This window comes from Pelmatolapia mariae, linkage group LG5 (genome assembly GCF_036321145.2).
Source record: "Pelmatolapia mariae isolate MD_Pm_ZW linkage group LG5, Pm_UMD_F_2, whole genome shotgun sequence".
Lineage (NCBI taxonomy): Eukaryota > Metazoa > Chordata > Actinopteri > Cichliformes > Cichlidae > Pelmatolapia > Pelmatolapia mariae.
In genome coordinates, this window is record NC_086231.1 from 35,759,186 (window position 1) to 35,776,770 (window position 17,585).

Genomic DNA, 17,585 nt, shown 5'->3' on the forward strand with positions numbered 1-17,585 from the left:
CTAGAAACCCTTCTAAAAATGCTTCCAGCCTTCTTTCAGGCGAGCCTTTACTTTTAGAAATCCGCCTAAAAATGCTTCCAGCCTTCTTTCAGGCGAGCCTTTACTTTTAGGAATGCTACCAACCCCTCTGGGCGAGCTTAAACGTTTTACGCGAGGTGTCTCAGAGTGTCAATATTCACCTGGTTGCTGATTCACTGCCGGTCTCTCAGGTCCGCCTTATCAACCCCCAACGTCGTGTACCACTTGTAATAACGCCAGCCAGAACCCGAATTCACGTCTCTGGTCTTTTATACTGTACCTAGACAGTAGCTGTCGACAGACTTCAGCGCGGGCTTCTCACGACGTCAGGACTCGATGAGGTTTTCCCGTAGGAGCACACAAAACGTTATGTCCTAACTCCGGCTCGGAGGACCAAATAAATGTTAGGAGTTTTCCTGTAAATTCAACTCAGATTGGAATAAATGACACTCAGAGAGGTTTTATAAATTAACGTGCACGGGAGAGAACTGGACAGGCGCTGTTCCTTCGCTTGACCTCAGTTGCTCTCGTCCGCTCTCCCGTAACACTGCTCTTTTATTGTGGTTACATGAATATGCATAGGTTCATTAACATATGACATCTTATAGGTATACATGTGAACAAAGAATACCCTTCGTGTGTGTGTGTGTGTGTGTGGTCATAAAATGACTTCCTAACCCTGCTGGCCTGGAAGTCCAGCAGTTCATCTAAACAAAATGCACTTAGAGTAAAACAGACATAGATACGTGTATCCTACCATAAAACAATAAGACAAGGTACGACCTCTCCCATGCTCCCAGGATGTGGGTGTGAAAGCCAGAGTGCTCTGGAATGCACACAAGCTTCCTAGGATGAGACATCCTTTCAGGATACTATCAACTACATACTTCTAAACACAAATGATTACATGCAGCATTCTACCATAAGTAAACCTATATAATTAAAAGGTAATACTGACATTATATTTAACATTCTATTAACAACCTAATATGATATGATTAACTTCTCTTTTAATTCCCTAACCTGAGTGAAGGATTTTGAGTTTGTAACACATGAGATGTGTCACAAAAAGGGGGGTCTTAATATATGCGATTAGCTACATGAAATTCAATTCAATTCAATTCAATTCAATTTTATTTATATAGCGCCAAATCACAACAAAAGTCGCCTCAAGGCGCTTTATATTGTACAGTAGATAGCACAATAATAAATACAGAGAAAAACCCAACAATCATATCATATGACCCCCTATGAGCAAGCACTTTGGCGACAGTGGGAAGGAAAAACTCCCTTTTAACAGGAAGAAACCTCCGGCAGAACCAGGCTCAGGGAGGGGCGGCCATCTGCTGCGACCGGTTGGGGTGAAAGAAGGAAAACAGGATGAAAGACATGCTCTTTTAGGGTTACTAAGCAAATGTCTACGTGACCTTTACCTAATAACCTTTGTGATGATAAACTTGTTTACCGACTTGCTCTCTTGTAGAACATACAGACTTAGGAAAGGGGAACCTCAGCTCAGAGTGTATTAGAGCTTGTAATTAAATGTGGGACTTGAAAAGAGGAAGCAAATTTGGTACAGGACGTACTTGAGATGATCAGATGAGAGAAGGAGAAGGTCAGGAATAGTTTAAAGTAAGATTGAGAAATTAAATGGGGTAAAAGGGGGTGTAGCTTCAGGGCAGTTCACAGCCCGGCGTAAACGCAAGGTGCTGTCACACAGCTTAAGTTATTTGGTTGATTTAGTCTATGACAAAATAATAAGGAAACATTAAAAATATACAACACGTTGAGGAGATCTCTTTTGTTATATTTTAGTGTTTAACATGGAAGATGCCTCTCTGGAGCTTCTCTCCTGATGCTACCCCACCAAAAGACGCTTATCCATAGAGACTATGTCAGCTCCCAAACAGACAACAACAAACCAAGACTAGCAATAAACAATCTAAACATAAATAATAACAAATAAAGAACAATACAGAATAAAAATTTGAACCGAAGAATAAAATAATGAAATGTGGATTATTAAATATTAGGTCTCTCTGTTAAAAGGTCTCTGTTAGCTGACGCAAAGCGGTCGCAGCAGATGGCTGCCCGTACCTGAGCATGGTTCTGCCGGAGGTTTCTTCCTGTTAAAAGGGAGTTTTTCCTTCACACTGTTGCCAAAGTGCTGGCTCAATAGGGGGTCACAAGATTGGTGGGTTTTTCTCTGTATATATGAAGCACCTTGAGGCAATTTTTGTTGTGATTTGGCGCTATATAAATAAAATTAAATGGGAATGTATTGAAGTAAACTTAAATGTCATAAACCAGGAATTAGTTCATTTCTCAGGGGAGAAATGAAAAAACGGGGACTGGTGTTAGGAATAAAAGCTATATTTTTAATATGAACCTGCCCATTATCTTGTTTTATGTACTTTAATAATGAAGGCTGGCTTGTAGAGCAAGGCCACCTTTCACTCACAAACAAGTGCTCAGCCAGACTGAAAAAACAGGACGTTTTAGTGCACAAGGCATATTAATAAATATAGACACAAAAAGAGGAACTCCCCATATAAACAACATTCAAAATGTGTGAAGTATAAAATACCGAAATAACACTATATAAGTCACAGCTGATGATTCTAATGTTAGAGAGCTCTTGCAACTGGCGTCTGAGCTGTGCAGAGGTCGCTCTTAAGACAGGTACTTATGTAGGTTAACATAAGGTTGAGTCCAACAGAAGCAAGGCACCCTAAATGCGCACAGCATGCAGCAGGGGTTGCCAAAATAATAGGAAACAGCACATGTAGGGAGAGAACACTCACTAAAAGTTCTGACTACACATAGTGTGGTGGCTTATGTGAACTTGCAGGCGTTCACTATGACATCATTAGCACAACAGAGACTGAGTAAAGTTTTAGATGCTCGAAATCTGATACTTACACATGAAGGAATCAATATGGCAGATGTAATGGGATTAGGAGGACCTAATTACTGTACTAAGAAAGCAGAACTCGAAGGGAAAGTCAGGGAAGATTTAAAAGCAGGACCTGTTGGGATTTGGGATTTAGAGATTCTTTTATTGCTATGATATAATCTGTCTTATGATGACTGCATTAATAACATGTTGTACAGTATTATTTTAATAGTATTGAATATGTTTGTGATAACAGTGATGTCTCTATTGACAGGTTGAGTTGATTTCATACACAAAGCATAACTGTGCTTGTTTAGAGTTCATGTTCCGTCCAAAAGGGTCTTAAGCTTCACTGGTGAGAGTGTCCAGGTGATACATGTTGAGGGAAGATGAGAACATAGCAGGTTAATTGCATGCACGCTTACAAACACACATGATTTAAATATAGGCCAGGCCGAAGGTCTGGACTTTATGTAGCTTTTAAATTTACAGCTCCTAACTTGCAGGAATGGCGTGGAGTGTAATGAATGAATGCAAAACATGCTTACAGACACAAACATGACATGGATTTATTTTGTAGGGTAAAGGTGGACCACATGTTGCTTTGTTTCTGCTTAGCAACTACTGAGTCGGGTGAAAATGTTGTAGATAATGGAAACTTGTCTAAACTGGCATTAACAGTAACTTTTGCATGTTATGTATATGCTTGAAGCAAAAAGAGGAGTAAATGATGATAGAAAATTTTGAAGTGTGTTTTCTAGCGGACATTTAGGCTGACATAGGGATGGTGTATATTTTACCCGGGGTGTTTTTAATAGAACTAAAACCGTTGCTCACACACATAAAGAGTATTGAGATTAGGTAAAGTTAATATAATGGATAGAGCCCAGAACATGATGTTGTGAACCAACTTTGAATGACAGGAACCTTAGATGAACACAGTAGGTTAGTAAGGTGTAGCAGAGAGAGGCTGTTTGTTTTTTATCCCTTACAGGAGAAGATTTCCACTAGAGAGGGACCCAGAAAAGGAGCAGAGACCACTTAAGCATGAAGTGTTTTCAAGTGGGAGCTGGTGTTTTATTACTGGACCACCTAGAGGACATGAGGTGGTTGTCTGATTTGCTGAGTCAGAGGACGCCTAGAGAGGGTCAGAGCGAAGACAGTGGAGTTGGGAATGGTGGTTTCGGCGCCCATGATACCATTAATGGATCTAGAGGTGACAGAGTGGGTCGAGGAGTGACCCAAGGAAATGGTGTGGTGATGTCTCTGGAGAGACATCAAGAGAGGGAATTGTAATATTTAAAGAAATTAGGTCACTGCTGAACTGTATATAACCATCATCCTTAACATTACATTAATTATCATTTCATCAAAGCATTTATTGAAGCTGTTGGCATTATGTTATAAGTTATATTATAGGGGTTATCATAATCAAATATTAACATGTTTATTACAGGTGCAGTTATAACTACTTTAAAATGATTGAGTTAATATATATATATCATAACTCATAGCCTGAGTATATTGTTACAGTAAAATAGTAGCTGAGTAAAGGCCTGAATGTATTCAGCTTCTTGTGGTATTTGAGTTTGCTTAGTTACCGGTGACGAAAGGATGTCCAGTCCATGGTGACCTCAAAGGCCTGAGATCTTCACCATATTTGGATGGATGGGGAACTTCTGTGTCTGCAGTTATCTCTTAAAATACATGGATGTTCTCTACATGCAAATTATGTGCTTGTAAACGCATGAGGGGGCGTTACAATACCCTGATATTATAAAAGCAATCTAGAGTGTATTTTGGGTAGAGATGTACAACTGATGTTTTGCAGTTTGCACCTCTCCACGCTGCGTGCATTCATTAAAATCAATTGTTTGACCGACCTCTTCTGGACCATCATTGTTTTACTCTCGTCCTCAATTTCGAACCCGTAACATGGGTCATGGTAGCTTTGTCTATCTTTTTTGTTGTCTGTGCCTCACTATCCTAAATCTACTATCCTAAATTTCAACCACATCTTATAGTTTTTTTTTTATTTTTTTGTTACCAGTAGGATACTTTAGACTTGTAATTAGCAATTTAATTATGTAAAAATTTACTTTGAATTACTACTTTATTTCCATTCCACAGTTTGCATTTTCTTCCTCATTGAAAATTATACAAACAAGAGTTATTCAAAATGATCCTTCAATATCAATATATCCATAATGCTTTACTACATGTGTTGCTTTGTATGTTCAAACAGGAACCCCTCCTGATGTGATGTTCATCAACCACGAACCTCAGTGTCCTAAAGTGAATGAAGAGTGTACTTTGCACCTTCACATAAAAGACTTTTGTCCTGAGGAGGTGTTGGTGACATGGACTAAAGATGGAGACAAGGTTGTCTCTGGTGTCTTCAATACTCCCCCCAGCCTGAACGTCAATGGCCTGTACTCCATGTTCAGTTTCCTCAAACTCAATCCCACCAATGATGACCAAGGCTGCACATTCAAATGCCAGGTGGTTCATAGTGCTCAGATGGAGCCTGAGGAAAGGATCTTCATATTTCCAAAACTCTGCCTGACAGACAGCTGTTGATGTCTAAACCTACTTTGGATCATTTCACATCTGGGGAGTAAATCATTTCAGTTTTAATTCTGCAGTTCTGCTGACTACAAAACTGTAAAACAGAAAACAAAAAAAGTTGAAATGCTTTAGTTTGATATCTGCAAATTCTATCCTGCCTGAGTATCACTTTAGGTTAAACAGGCTGGGTTATCCACATTTAAGACTGCTATAAACCTTTTCTGACAATCTTAAAGACCACTTGATGTCCTCTGGATAATACTATAGTCATTTCATTATTATTTTTTGTTTTTACCACACACAATATTGTATTTCATATAGTTAACAGTGTCAGTTAACTATTAAGCCATTAAACTAACTCTTCTAAGGTGATGCTAGAGGCTCTACCTTTTAAGCTACCTGCAGAGTTAGTGCAGTCAGTGCACACACTGCTTTGAATTTACTTTTGAGTAACCTTGGTTTCATTACTATATGTTCCTATATGTATTCTAATTGCTGCATTTTTTGTTCTATTTTGTTTGTGCAGAACATCTTTATTTGTATAGCAAATTGTAGTTTGTAGTTGCAAACAATTTCAAGTTTTGTTACAAAGGTTGTTGAGAGAGGGACAATTGTTTTGTTGTTGTTTTCTATTAACAGAATTAAATGTTGAAACACGGCAAGTAAGTGTGTTCTAATTGCTTAAAAATTATTATTTTAATTTCAATTTATAATTTGTGTATTTCAGTCACAGTGTCACAATGTCGTTTTAATTAAGTGAAAATTTACATGATGTGATAAAGCAGGGGTAATCAATTACAAACCCAACAGGTCCGGTTACTAAGATTTCTTTCACAACAAGGTCCAGATCTCAAGTCTTTTTCATCCCATGGATTAGTGTTAAATCTAAACCGTATATTTCCATTTCATTACAGCAGGGCCGTGCAGAGAGGTTTAAAGGGACGAGTGCTCAAAGTTAAAAAAGGGGCACATTGAACCAGGCTGAATAACAACAACACACATTCATCAAGAATCTAATATGGGACCGCATCATACTATATCACTGTTGTAAGGTGGCGACAAGGCAAAGCAAACGTAGCCTATGTTTTACCTGATGGGTACAATGTTGCTGTTGAGGGGTTTCTGCTGCTCCTGCTGCTGATGGTGCTGGAGGGCAGGGCTGTGCTGATCTGAGACTGTAGACATTAAAAAGTCCATAGGAGAGATGGTAGCTGATTAAACAAGTGTCATGAGATAATAACAAAATGCAACGATTGGTGACAGCGCTTGGAACCATAAGGCAACAAAAAACTGTGAGAAATAAACTCGGCTCTGCCTGTGAATCCCTCTTTGCTTCTCTTCCTTCTTCATCTCCTCATCTCATCTATCACTCTCCACTTGCTGTCCATCTGAGAACAAGGCACAACTTGCTATTGCAATAAACTATAATTTAATTATCCACACCTAACAACTCTTGCACTTAATCTATAATAAAATGATGACAGAAAAATGTTATAGAAGCAAAACATTCCAGTTGTGCTTATTATTATTTTTATACTGGAATACCTCTCCAACAATAATTTAAAAAATCCATATACATAAAACACACACATGCACGCACACACAGTGACATTTTAGACCTTCTTCAGAATACTGTATATACTATGGGCACAAGTTTCCATCATGGTGCTGATCCAGAATCCTTCCCTTATTATTTATTACTAGAGCTACAATAATAAAGCAATGAGGGGGAAAAAGTAATAAATATGAAATAATGTATTTATGATGATTCCATTTGTTTCACTATCCACTCTGTACAGGCAGAAGGTTTATTAAATGTTTAAACTGTAGAGATACAATAATTTTACTGCTGTAAAATCAGCATTTTGTCTTATTTAAAATATAAATCTAATATAATATGTTTCTTAATGTATGTTCTTTAAAATACAGCGTGTTTTAAAAAAAAAATATTATAATTATAATAATCCATAATTATGTGGACATGCATATTAGATCGTTTTTAGTGAAATATAATCCCTCCAGAAAGGCAGGAAAAGCCCTGTGACTTACTTTAAAACTAAATATGTTCCCTAAAACGGTGACAGAGCTACAGACCCATGACACCTTTACCCAGTGAGCTAGCAGCTATGACCAGCACTACTTGTGCAGTTAATAAAGGGACAGGTAATGTTTGTCGCGCTGTTACACACACAGTACACTCATTTGTTTCAGTTCATCAGTTGCCACAAGACAGCTTACCAACATGTACACAATAACCTAATACTCCTGTGTGCTATACGTCACAAGAAGGTGATTGGTCACTTGCAATGCTGAACCTGGAACAATATTAATTATGATGATGTGGAAACAACACCAACACGAGGATATCAGATCGTCCACACTGTTGCATTAGTCTGTTAATTTGTGTGTTTCCCTTATAGCTCCGCACTGCCCAGGTGGTAAAAAATGTTCTTTGCTAGCTCATTCCCATGGTCAGAGGGCCCGGTGGCGCCAGTGTCCGGCAGCCTCGCCTCTGTCAGTGCGCCCCAGGGCAGCTGTGGCTACAATGCAGCTTGCCATCACCAGTGTGTGAATGTGTGTGTGAATGGGTGGAAGACTGAATGTAGTGTAAAGTGCTTTGGGGTCCATAGGGACTAAGTAAAGCGCTATACAAATACAGGCCATTTACCATTTTACCATTCATTCCCGGCTCGTAACCAGTGTGCTCTGCCACCAAGGGTGAGATTGGTTAATGGTCATCATGACATGTGACTGATACAAGCCATATCCTTTTATTTAGCAAAATTGTGATGAATAGTTAAATGTTGAGGGGCACAGGCAGGACTCCACATGGACACAGACATAAAAAGAAGTTTTACAAAAATGCCTCAAGAAAAGGGCACTTGGGGCACCCATGAGGAAAGGGGCAGGTGCCCAAGCCCTTCTTCAGACCACACTGGTCATCAGTGTGGCTGCCTTCAGTGGTTTCAGAGCTTTCACTATATCAGTTATGGCAGCCTCTGTAAGAGTAGAGAGATCACTTTCACTTCAAGTGAGAGCAGAGCTGCAGAGATTGCAGAAGTGTTCCAGCATCTCCAATGTGATGTTCTGGCCACCCCATCAGTCACCAGCTTATGGGCAGCCTGCTTCTCTTTGAGCTTGCAACTTGCAGTACTGCTGCGATGAACATAGGATGCTATGCGTTTCACTTGGCTGAGCAACAACTGAAACAGGTATATGCCCTGAACACAAAATTTATAAGCTTTATATAAAAATTCAGTAAAAACACAACAAGCCAAAAAACATCTCATTAAATGTGGATTAAGGCCTCTTCAGGCAAGCTATGATAACACGTTTTACCAACAAGTAAATACTACAATTAAGGATGTTTCCTCTAGATTTAGTGAAACTAAAAAGAAACAGCTGCATCTAACTGGGTTGACTGGCAACATATCAGTAATATGACTGGGTATAAAAGAGCATCTTAAAGAGGCAGAGTTTCTCAGAAGTATTTCAGAATAATATTTCTCAACATAAAATGCAAAGACTGAATATTTCATCATCTATAGTACATAACATCATCAAAAGATTCAGAGTCTAGATAATTTTCAGCAAGCAAAGGGACAAGGCCAAACACACCATTTGGATGCCTGTTATCTTTCGGGTATCCAGTCGCACTGCATTAAAAATAGACATGATTCTACATGAAGCAAATCATTGCATGAGCTCAAAAAGACTTCACTGTGCTAATATCATTGTCAGTCAACACAGTTTGTATCCACAAATGCAATGCTAATCTATTCAGTTGCCTAATGCTAATGAAATCCTGACTATTTCATTGAAATGTCTACAATTCAATAACTTATTCAATTGAGGAATATGATTCATTTCAATTATTTTTGGAAATAATTATTTTGGGCCCTTGAAATACATATCAAAAAAGAAAAGATTCACAGTAGCTAAAATGATCAAAAGAAGTCTTGTCTTTGTTTTGTTTATTGTAAAGAAAATTGTTATAGTAACTAAAGTAACTATACTTTAGTTACTATAGATGAAAAGATATCTTCTTGCTGGATGCAGAAATGTTAAATTATTATTAATTTCATGTAGATGCTACTCTGAAAGTGCTGCTGAGCCTGGATCTGCCTGCTTTATTAGACAGATGGTCGGAGCTGGTGTCCCCTCTCCATCATCGTGTCCATCAGTGCTAATAAAAGGAGTTATTTACAACCTCTTCACACACCATCTTCTCCATATCACCAAGGTATGAGGAAACTCATCTGTCACAATGATAAATCTCTGAAGCTTGTTTATTTGCTGGATGTCTTTCCGCACAAGTGGAAATTGTAGCTGATCTCAGAGTGGTGAAAGAAGAGGCAGTGGCCTTGCTCTGTTAAATCAGTGCCAATCTGCCACTGATTTAAGGTTATGGTTACTTTACTTATACCTGTAGGTAAATTTACTTTACAGAAGAATGATAGCATTTGACATCCCTTCAGATAAAAACGTAGGACTGCCGGGCGCTGCTTGTGCACGCGCCCCGTCAATTTAACGTATCATCCAAATGGTTAAAAAAAAGATTATGCCATAGTTGTTATGAAAAGGGTCCATAGAGATTAAAACAGTTATCTGTACTTATCTGTACCAGGTTTTAAATGTTTATTTCTCAGGAAGATTAGTATTTTACTGGTATTGTACTGGTGTATCAAACTGATTTGAAGGAATTACTGCTCTCTGGAACACGGCAAAGCAGTAAGTTAACACTTAATAATTGAGCTTCCTGTATTGGTGCTGCTTATATCCAAGTGTCTCACCAATATAAGATGAGACACTTGGATTGAATATTTTACTAGTATTTATGTCGTAACAATCAAACGTAAAACAAAAGCACACAGAAAGCTCCAGATGTGCCTTTATTCATTTACAGCACATTGCTGAGAGTTATAACAAAGGTTCAAAGTACACAGCTTTGCCAAAAAAAATTAAAAAACAGTGGTCCTTGGAAAATATTAACATTTAGTTAGTAACACAAAAAAGTGTGGAACCAATCATGACTTGATGACTTTCAGAGTCTCACACGAAGAATGCTTTTTTCCCCCTGTCTGTGACATAAATGAGCACACTGAATCTCTGAGTCAAAGCAAAGTAAATGATTATATAGTAGGTCAGTATAATCACAAACTGCAGAAGCATTACAGAGAATTCATAACTTATTAACCACACTGGGTAAATCTGGAACACAAGGCAAATGCTCAGATTTTTTATTCTCAAACATCTGTAATTATTCAGTTATAGAGTCCTTTTCTTAAAAATTTAAATCTTTTTAAAATTACAGAAACATATTCTTACAACAATAATCAAAATATATACTAAAGATATTCCAGGCTATTCAGAGGTGTGCCTGTATCTCTTTGTTCTAAGGATATTTTTAAACCACCTGACATCTTCAGGTCTGATGGACCTGCAGGTCCGTTTACATTTGGCAGAAACTTGAGCTGATTTTGGTCATATTGCAGTTATGTCAGCGACATTCATGTACATACTCCCTAGTTGTCTAATATCTCATTTTTCAGACATATATATAAGGCATATGAAGGTTGAACAGCCAACTACATCCTCTTCATAGTGAATGCAGTTCACCCCAGCTCCACAGTAAGTCATAGCTGTAATTCCATGATGTTGAGAATTTATTCTTTTTTCAACTAAGCATTCACCATAAATTGGTGTTACAGCAAAAAAAAAGAGGAAGAAGAAGAAAAACAAAAATCTAGCTGACTTAAAATAACAAAAATCCAAAAGGTTTGCTCTAACCAGAAAATTACCCAAGTACAAAAATACAACAATATATTGCTATTGTTAGTGACGTGACTGGTGTGAAATCACTACAGTAAAAATCTTTATCTGAAGCAACTGTTAGGGCACTTTGGAAGCATACACAATCAACTCAATCATAATCCAGCTAAAAGTGTAAAACCTGAGTCCATCTTGACAGTAGCATTATTGACAAATTTAATGTAAAAACAGGCAAAAAATAAGAGTTTTGTCGAGCACGCTGTGGAGACTGGCTGATCAGCTGAAATCTCGGTTGGTGAAGACCATGGGGGCCACCAGTGTCCATGTGTACAAAGCCAAACAAACCCAACTGGAGGTGATTTTCACCCATACTGCTGGCCACTTGCTCGTTATGGTGTAGTCTGTATTAGGGCTGTCAGAACAAAAAATGCAATAAATATATTTATAAAAAACTGAGAAAGCTACTTTAAGAAGGAAATTCCTTAACTTGTTAAAGCAGAAATCACAAAATCTCTTTACAAAATCACTTTATTTTTTTTGAGACTGCACCTCAAAAAAAATAAAGTCAGCATATCAATTATACAGTAGGAAATGCCTTTGCTTGTCTTATATGGTGCCATTAAATCCCTAATGAAACATTGTGGGACCATTTACAGTTTTAACAATGAGTTATGAATTTCCTAATATAAATAAAAGCACAATGGACTGACAGCTGCACAGAAAACTAGATCATAACCAAAAAAAAGTTCAAAACAAAAGATGAAACTGATCTGCAAATTCAGTAGACCATTGTTGTCCTCATTCTTCTTGGTACTACTTAACCGAATAATACCAGCTGCAGACACCAATAAAGGGCAATTCTGGCGATTTAAACCATTTTCTGGGTTATGTTAGTGCCAGACTGTGACTCTCATGGTCAACCATAACATTTGTGTCATAACACACAAAAATAATTGGATGCAAAAAAAACCCCGTTTTGGTTTATAACCTATTTTGAATGCATTGCTTCATATAGCATTTATCCCTTCTGTTGTTTAGTTTCTGTCAGTCTGGTTCATGCATCTGAATGGATACAATCGCACGAAACAGTGTTTGCCACACTTAAATGTTTCACATCATCAAACAAATGTAAATATTTGACAATAATATGCAGTTTTTTAAATAAAGGTTTTAAAATAAAGATCCAAGGAAATTCAGGAGAACTGAGAATCAAAGTAATTGATATATTTCAGTGTGGAAAAGGTTATGAAGCCATTTTTAAGGCTGTGGGACTCCAGTGAACCATAATGAGAGCCATTTTACACAAATGGCAAAAACATGGAACAGCGGTGAAGCTTCCCAGGAGTGGCTGTCTGTTTAAAATTACCCCAAGGATGCAGCGACGACTCATCCAAGAGCTCACAAAAGACCCCAGAATGCTCAAAAACCCTCCAATGTGGCCGAATTACAACAGTTCTGCAAAGATGTGCGGGCCAAAATTCTTCCCCAGCGCTGTGAAAGACTCATTGCCAGTTATCGCAAACACTTGATTGCAGTTGTTGTTCTAATGGTCCCAACCAGTTATCAGATTTAGGGGCCAATTATTTTTTCACACAGGGCCATCATTTTAATTTGTCTGATGCTCTGAAACATTTAAGTCTGACAAACATACAAAAAATAGCAAATCAGGAAGGGGGCGAACACTTTTTCACACACTGTATATAAAGGAAATGAAATAAACTACCATTCACATATATATATTGTAGGATTATTGACCACCCAAACGCTTCAAACTACACTTTAGATGCTGTGCTAAGAGAGAAGGGAGCCACTGAAGCCACTGACCTGTACCAGTTAGTGAGGGTCATCATGATGTAAAGTGAGGCCAAGAAAAGCATGAAATGGAAAAAGGAGTAGCTGTACTGGACCATGTCCCGCTCATTGTCCTCCACCCGTCTGGGTCCTGTCGACTCCTCTGACAGTTCTGCTGTGGTGCCCCCCTCAGCGAGGATGACTGAATCTTTGGATGCCATAGTTAGCTTGTTAACCTGGCTGTTGCTGGATGAACGAATGCTAGAATCAAAACAGAGATGAATGAACTGACCAAAAAGAAAGAAAAGCAAGTATTAGGATCACAGTATGAAAAAATAACGGACACAAATACGCCAAATATGTTTCCAACCAGCTTCCTTCCAAAGACTAGAAAATATGATGACGCATATCTTGCCTTTGGCTTCACCTGCACAAGTGCCGAGGTAGGGATCCCCGACAGAATTTGTTTCCGCTGCTTTGGGAGCACGTGCTGGGCACAAACAGTATCCCACAGTTGTTTAATTTTGCACAGAGAGGCATTTTTTTTAAAATGTATTGATAGCAATGTTGAATATTATTACACAGGGAAAAAAACTACATATAATTACACGATGACGCCTCTGCCTTTCTAAATGGACGGACAGTAACTGCGTGTGTAAATGTAAGCGTGTAAAAACTGCAGATAGTCAGATTAACAGTAACAGTATTTTGAATCTATCTGCCATTGTAAAAATTCATCTCATGTAAACAATAATGTGGCGCACAGCCACATTATTGTTTACATGTGACGCAACGTCACAAACACGGAGTTTGTGACGTTGCGTGACAAACTCCGTATTCCAGTCGTCCACATGTAAACGCAAAAACTGAGTTTTCAAAAATCTCCAACCTGGCAGGTGTTTTTTTAAAAAATCTCTTTTCTTGTAAAACAAAGGGGGGCCTAGCAAAAAAAGTTTGGGAACCACTGGTCCAGATCATGATTTTAATTTTCTTTTTAATTCAATTTTCTTTACTTTTAAGTTACTGAAGAAAAGGTAAATGGAAAAGCACTTTGTGTTTCCTATTATCTCCTTTTACTCCTATGCTGATGATATTATTATACAGTAGATATAGTTACAGTTATAGATATAGTTGAATATAGTTGATATATTCAACTATATCTGCCTCTCAGTTCTGACAGGTCCAGGCTGGATAGCATCATCATAGGCTTTCAGGACATTAAGAACGGGATGGCACAAAACTTCCTTTAGCTGTATGATAAGTAGTGGATAAAACAGAAATTGTCCTTTTTGGTAGTTCCATCAGAGGGTTTACTGATCAGCTTGGGAATCTGTCCATCTATGTTAAGCCCTATGAAAAAAACTTTAGGATTTTAGGTTTGAAAAGCAAATAACCTTAGTGGTGAAAAACTGTTTTTCCCTTCTCTGATTTTTATTGAAAAATAAGCATTTTTTTCTTTTTGTGAGAGATTGTACAATTGTCATTCATTTCCTCCTGCTTGGACTGGTCTCTGTCAGTCCTCTCTGTCTGCTTGCCCAGTGCTGCTGCTCGGTTGCTCATAAGAAAAAATAGATCATATTTGACCAGTTTTAGCTTATCTCCCCTGGTTTCCTGTAAGGTTTGGAACTGATTGCCTTACACCTCTTATACCCCCTTATTCAGCTTCTAGGTCCCACTTGTCAGCTGATCAGTTGCTTCTGCTCTCGCCCACTCTAGATTTTCACTTATAGTAGAGGTGTTCTCTGTGTTTGTCCCCAAACTCTGGAACGCCATTCCCCTCACAGTCAAATCTGCCCCCTCCAACGAGTCTTTTAAAACTAGACTTGAACCTTGATTTTTATCATTCTTCCTTTTGTACATTACTTTGGTCAGTGTGAGTTGTTTTTCAATAAATGTTGAAATGTTGAAATAATTCCATTTATATAACATGCCTCATTTATTCATTCACGAACTACAACTCTTATGTCTGCTGTGAGTGCTGCCATTGGCTTTGCTTAACCCGCTGAACCTCAATGCCCCGCTACCAGGGGTGGGAGGGAGAACATCCGGTTTAAAGATATGTACTGCCAGATCTGTTATTTAAATATAGACGTGTGTGGTATCCACAGAAATGTCAGAGTCTCAGCTAAAAGCTCACAAACCACCAAACAGCTAAAACAGCAAACGATTAGGTAGCAGGTAAACAGATTTAAACACAAAGTGCAGATTCACCCAATGGCACGTATACAGACATGCCATCAATGCTGAAAGCAATCTCCCACTGCAGGTTGTTTACCCCGTCCGACCAAAATTTACTGAACCAGCATCAAAACTGGACCAAAATTATGATTCACGTTTAAAAAGGCTGATCTTGCTCATAGTGTACAGTCTTGTTGTCGTTTTTTTTAATTTAAAAAATGACCTCTGACCAGAAAGCCTAATTTATGTGATTCAATATCAAAGAAATTTCAACTTTCATAGATTATGCCAAATTGTGCCCAACAGGAAAAGCTTAGCTTTTATCTCCCATAAATCTCTTTAACTTTGCTCTGTTTCACTTCAGTAGCATTAATCTTTGCACAGGTAATGTCCATATATTGATTCATCATTTTCTTTGGTTTTTGATCTACTGCAGCATATTTTAAAGGCAGTTGTGTGCCATAAAAGACCAGGCCAGGAAAAACTCGCTCATACTTTTCTGCTTTGTATCCTCAGTTACTTTGACACAATGGCATCTGCTGTGATAAGGTCTCACAAGTGTTTAATTCACTTTGACCATGTCTTTTTCAAGCAGGGACCTCAGAAAAACCCCTGGGGTTAACAGGTTAAGGAAACATTTTTGTAGTGCTAAACTCAGTCATTTCATAGCTCAATCATATCACATCATCAGGTTTTCAACAGAATTTTGTTGGTGACCATTTTAAACACATTTATTCAGTGCTGCTGGCTTCAAGTTGGCTATTGACCTGGCTATGGTTTTCTAGCTGGTATGGTTAATCTGATACTATCAACAACAACAAATGATGTCACATCTCACCTTTAGTGAAGATTGCTTGCAAACAAGGAGACAGTGATGATGCAGTCCTGAGCTGTGAAATGCAGGTCCTATGATTCTTATTAGTGCAGAATTATGTCCTCACAGACAGCCCCTACTAATTTAATTAACTTTAACTTTTTAATTTAATTGAGATCATGTTTTTAAATCAAGTTTATCCAGATATTAACATGAAATTTCCCCTTGTGGGACTAATAAAGGTATATCAAATATTGCTTGCCTTTTTAAACTAGTCTCACTGACTGAACAATAGCCAGTTCATAGTTCAGCTCTCATTACAAAACAGCTTAACCAGTTTTAACAGCCCATGTTGTTATTTTCATGTGAACAACCTAATCCACATTCTTCAATGAGCACATTTTAATCCCACAAATTCAATGCGCTAAACACAGCTTAGATGGGCCTTTGGTAATGTACCCCCCTCCCTTCTTCCTTTGCTCATCTTTTTCTCATGTGTGCCAGCCTATTACTGATTGCCCTGTCTATTCAATGGAGGTTGGGAGTATGTGCCTCTGTCTTCCAGACATGCAGGTCCTTCTTTGTTTTTCATCATTTTTCCCCCACAGATTCATTTGTTACTTTAGTTTCATTTGTGCTTTTAGTTTAGGGAAGGAAATTCTGTGTCTCTGTTACTTTCTGCCAGGCCTACGAGATGCAGAGTTTCTTTGTTTTTCTGTTGAAAAATGAAAAAGGATCTTGTTGGCACATTTGAACTTGTGTTCAAATGTGCCAACTTGGTATGTGATCCTCTTTATATGCTGCAGTCGCTTAGATTAGTCGAGACTTCAGTTTCTTAAAGAAATTGAAGGGTATGTAGCTATGCAATACAGTAAAAAGGCTACTTCCACAGACAGAGGTGAAGAGTGTGTATTATAGATTAGTGTATAGTGCATTCGTTCTTAGGTATTGTAACAGTCACAATGGTGTGGTGTCCCTTTAAGACACTCAGGTCGAGGGTTGATGGTGTCATCAGTTTGTGCCACTGCTCTCTCTCTCTCTGTGATTCCCTGGACATGTGCTTGCACGCTAGTGCATGAGGAGAGACCTTTTTTTTGTTTTTCTCTTTGTTTGCAACGCTTGGGTTGTATGAACGCTGGGCGTTATGTTGTTGAGCCACAGCCGTTCAGCCGGGCTTTTATATGGTTGTTGAAGAAGGCGTATTAAAGAACCACCGTGGATTACCGATACCAGCGTGGGTGTGTGTTCTTCCGACTAGCCTGCTAGGTGTTTTGCTGCCTCCTCTCGACCACGCAACACAACCCAACGTTACAGTATGCACAAACATCACATCACCTACTGCTTTTTGGACTCTTTTTTTAAGCTCCAATGTAAATCTTGATGCATTCTCAATCATCCAGGTAAGTAAATCTCCAAAAGTTGATTCTGTTCATCTGGACGTAGCGTTTTGTGGGAGAAACGTTTCGTCACTCATCCAGGTGACTTCTTCAGTCTCAGCTGACTGCAGGTTTCAATCTTATAAACAGTACATTTGCATAATGACTGAAA

General features: G+C 38.4%; 1 protein-coding gene across 2 annotated transcripts in view; it reads right to left on the reverse strand.

The window, feature by feature from the left end:
* Window positions 1-477: 477 nt before the first annotated feature.
* Window positions 478-17,585, reverse strand: part of si:ch73-267c23.10 (serine incorporator 1) — a 30,136-nt gene continuing 13,028 nt past the window's right edge. Inside the window, exons 9-10 of one of the 2 annotated variants that reach the window (XM_063474896.1) lie at window positions 6,573-6,657; window positions 478-3,266 (exon numbers count right to left, since the gene is read on the reverse strand). In XM_063474896.1, the coding sequence (XP_063330966.1) occupies window positions 3,264-3,266; window positions 6,573-6,657 (88 nt within the window). In that variant the 3' untranslated portion in view covers window positions 478-3,263. Of the gene's footprint in view, window positions 3,267-6,572; window positions 6,658-10,361; window positions 11,667-13,078; window positions 13,307-17,585 lie in introns of those variants that run through there. The other variant, XM_063474895.1, reaches the window with a different exon arrangement.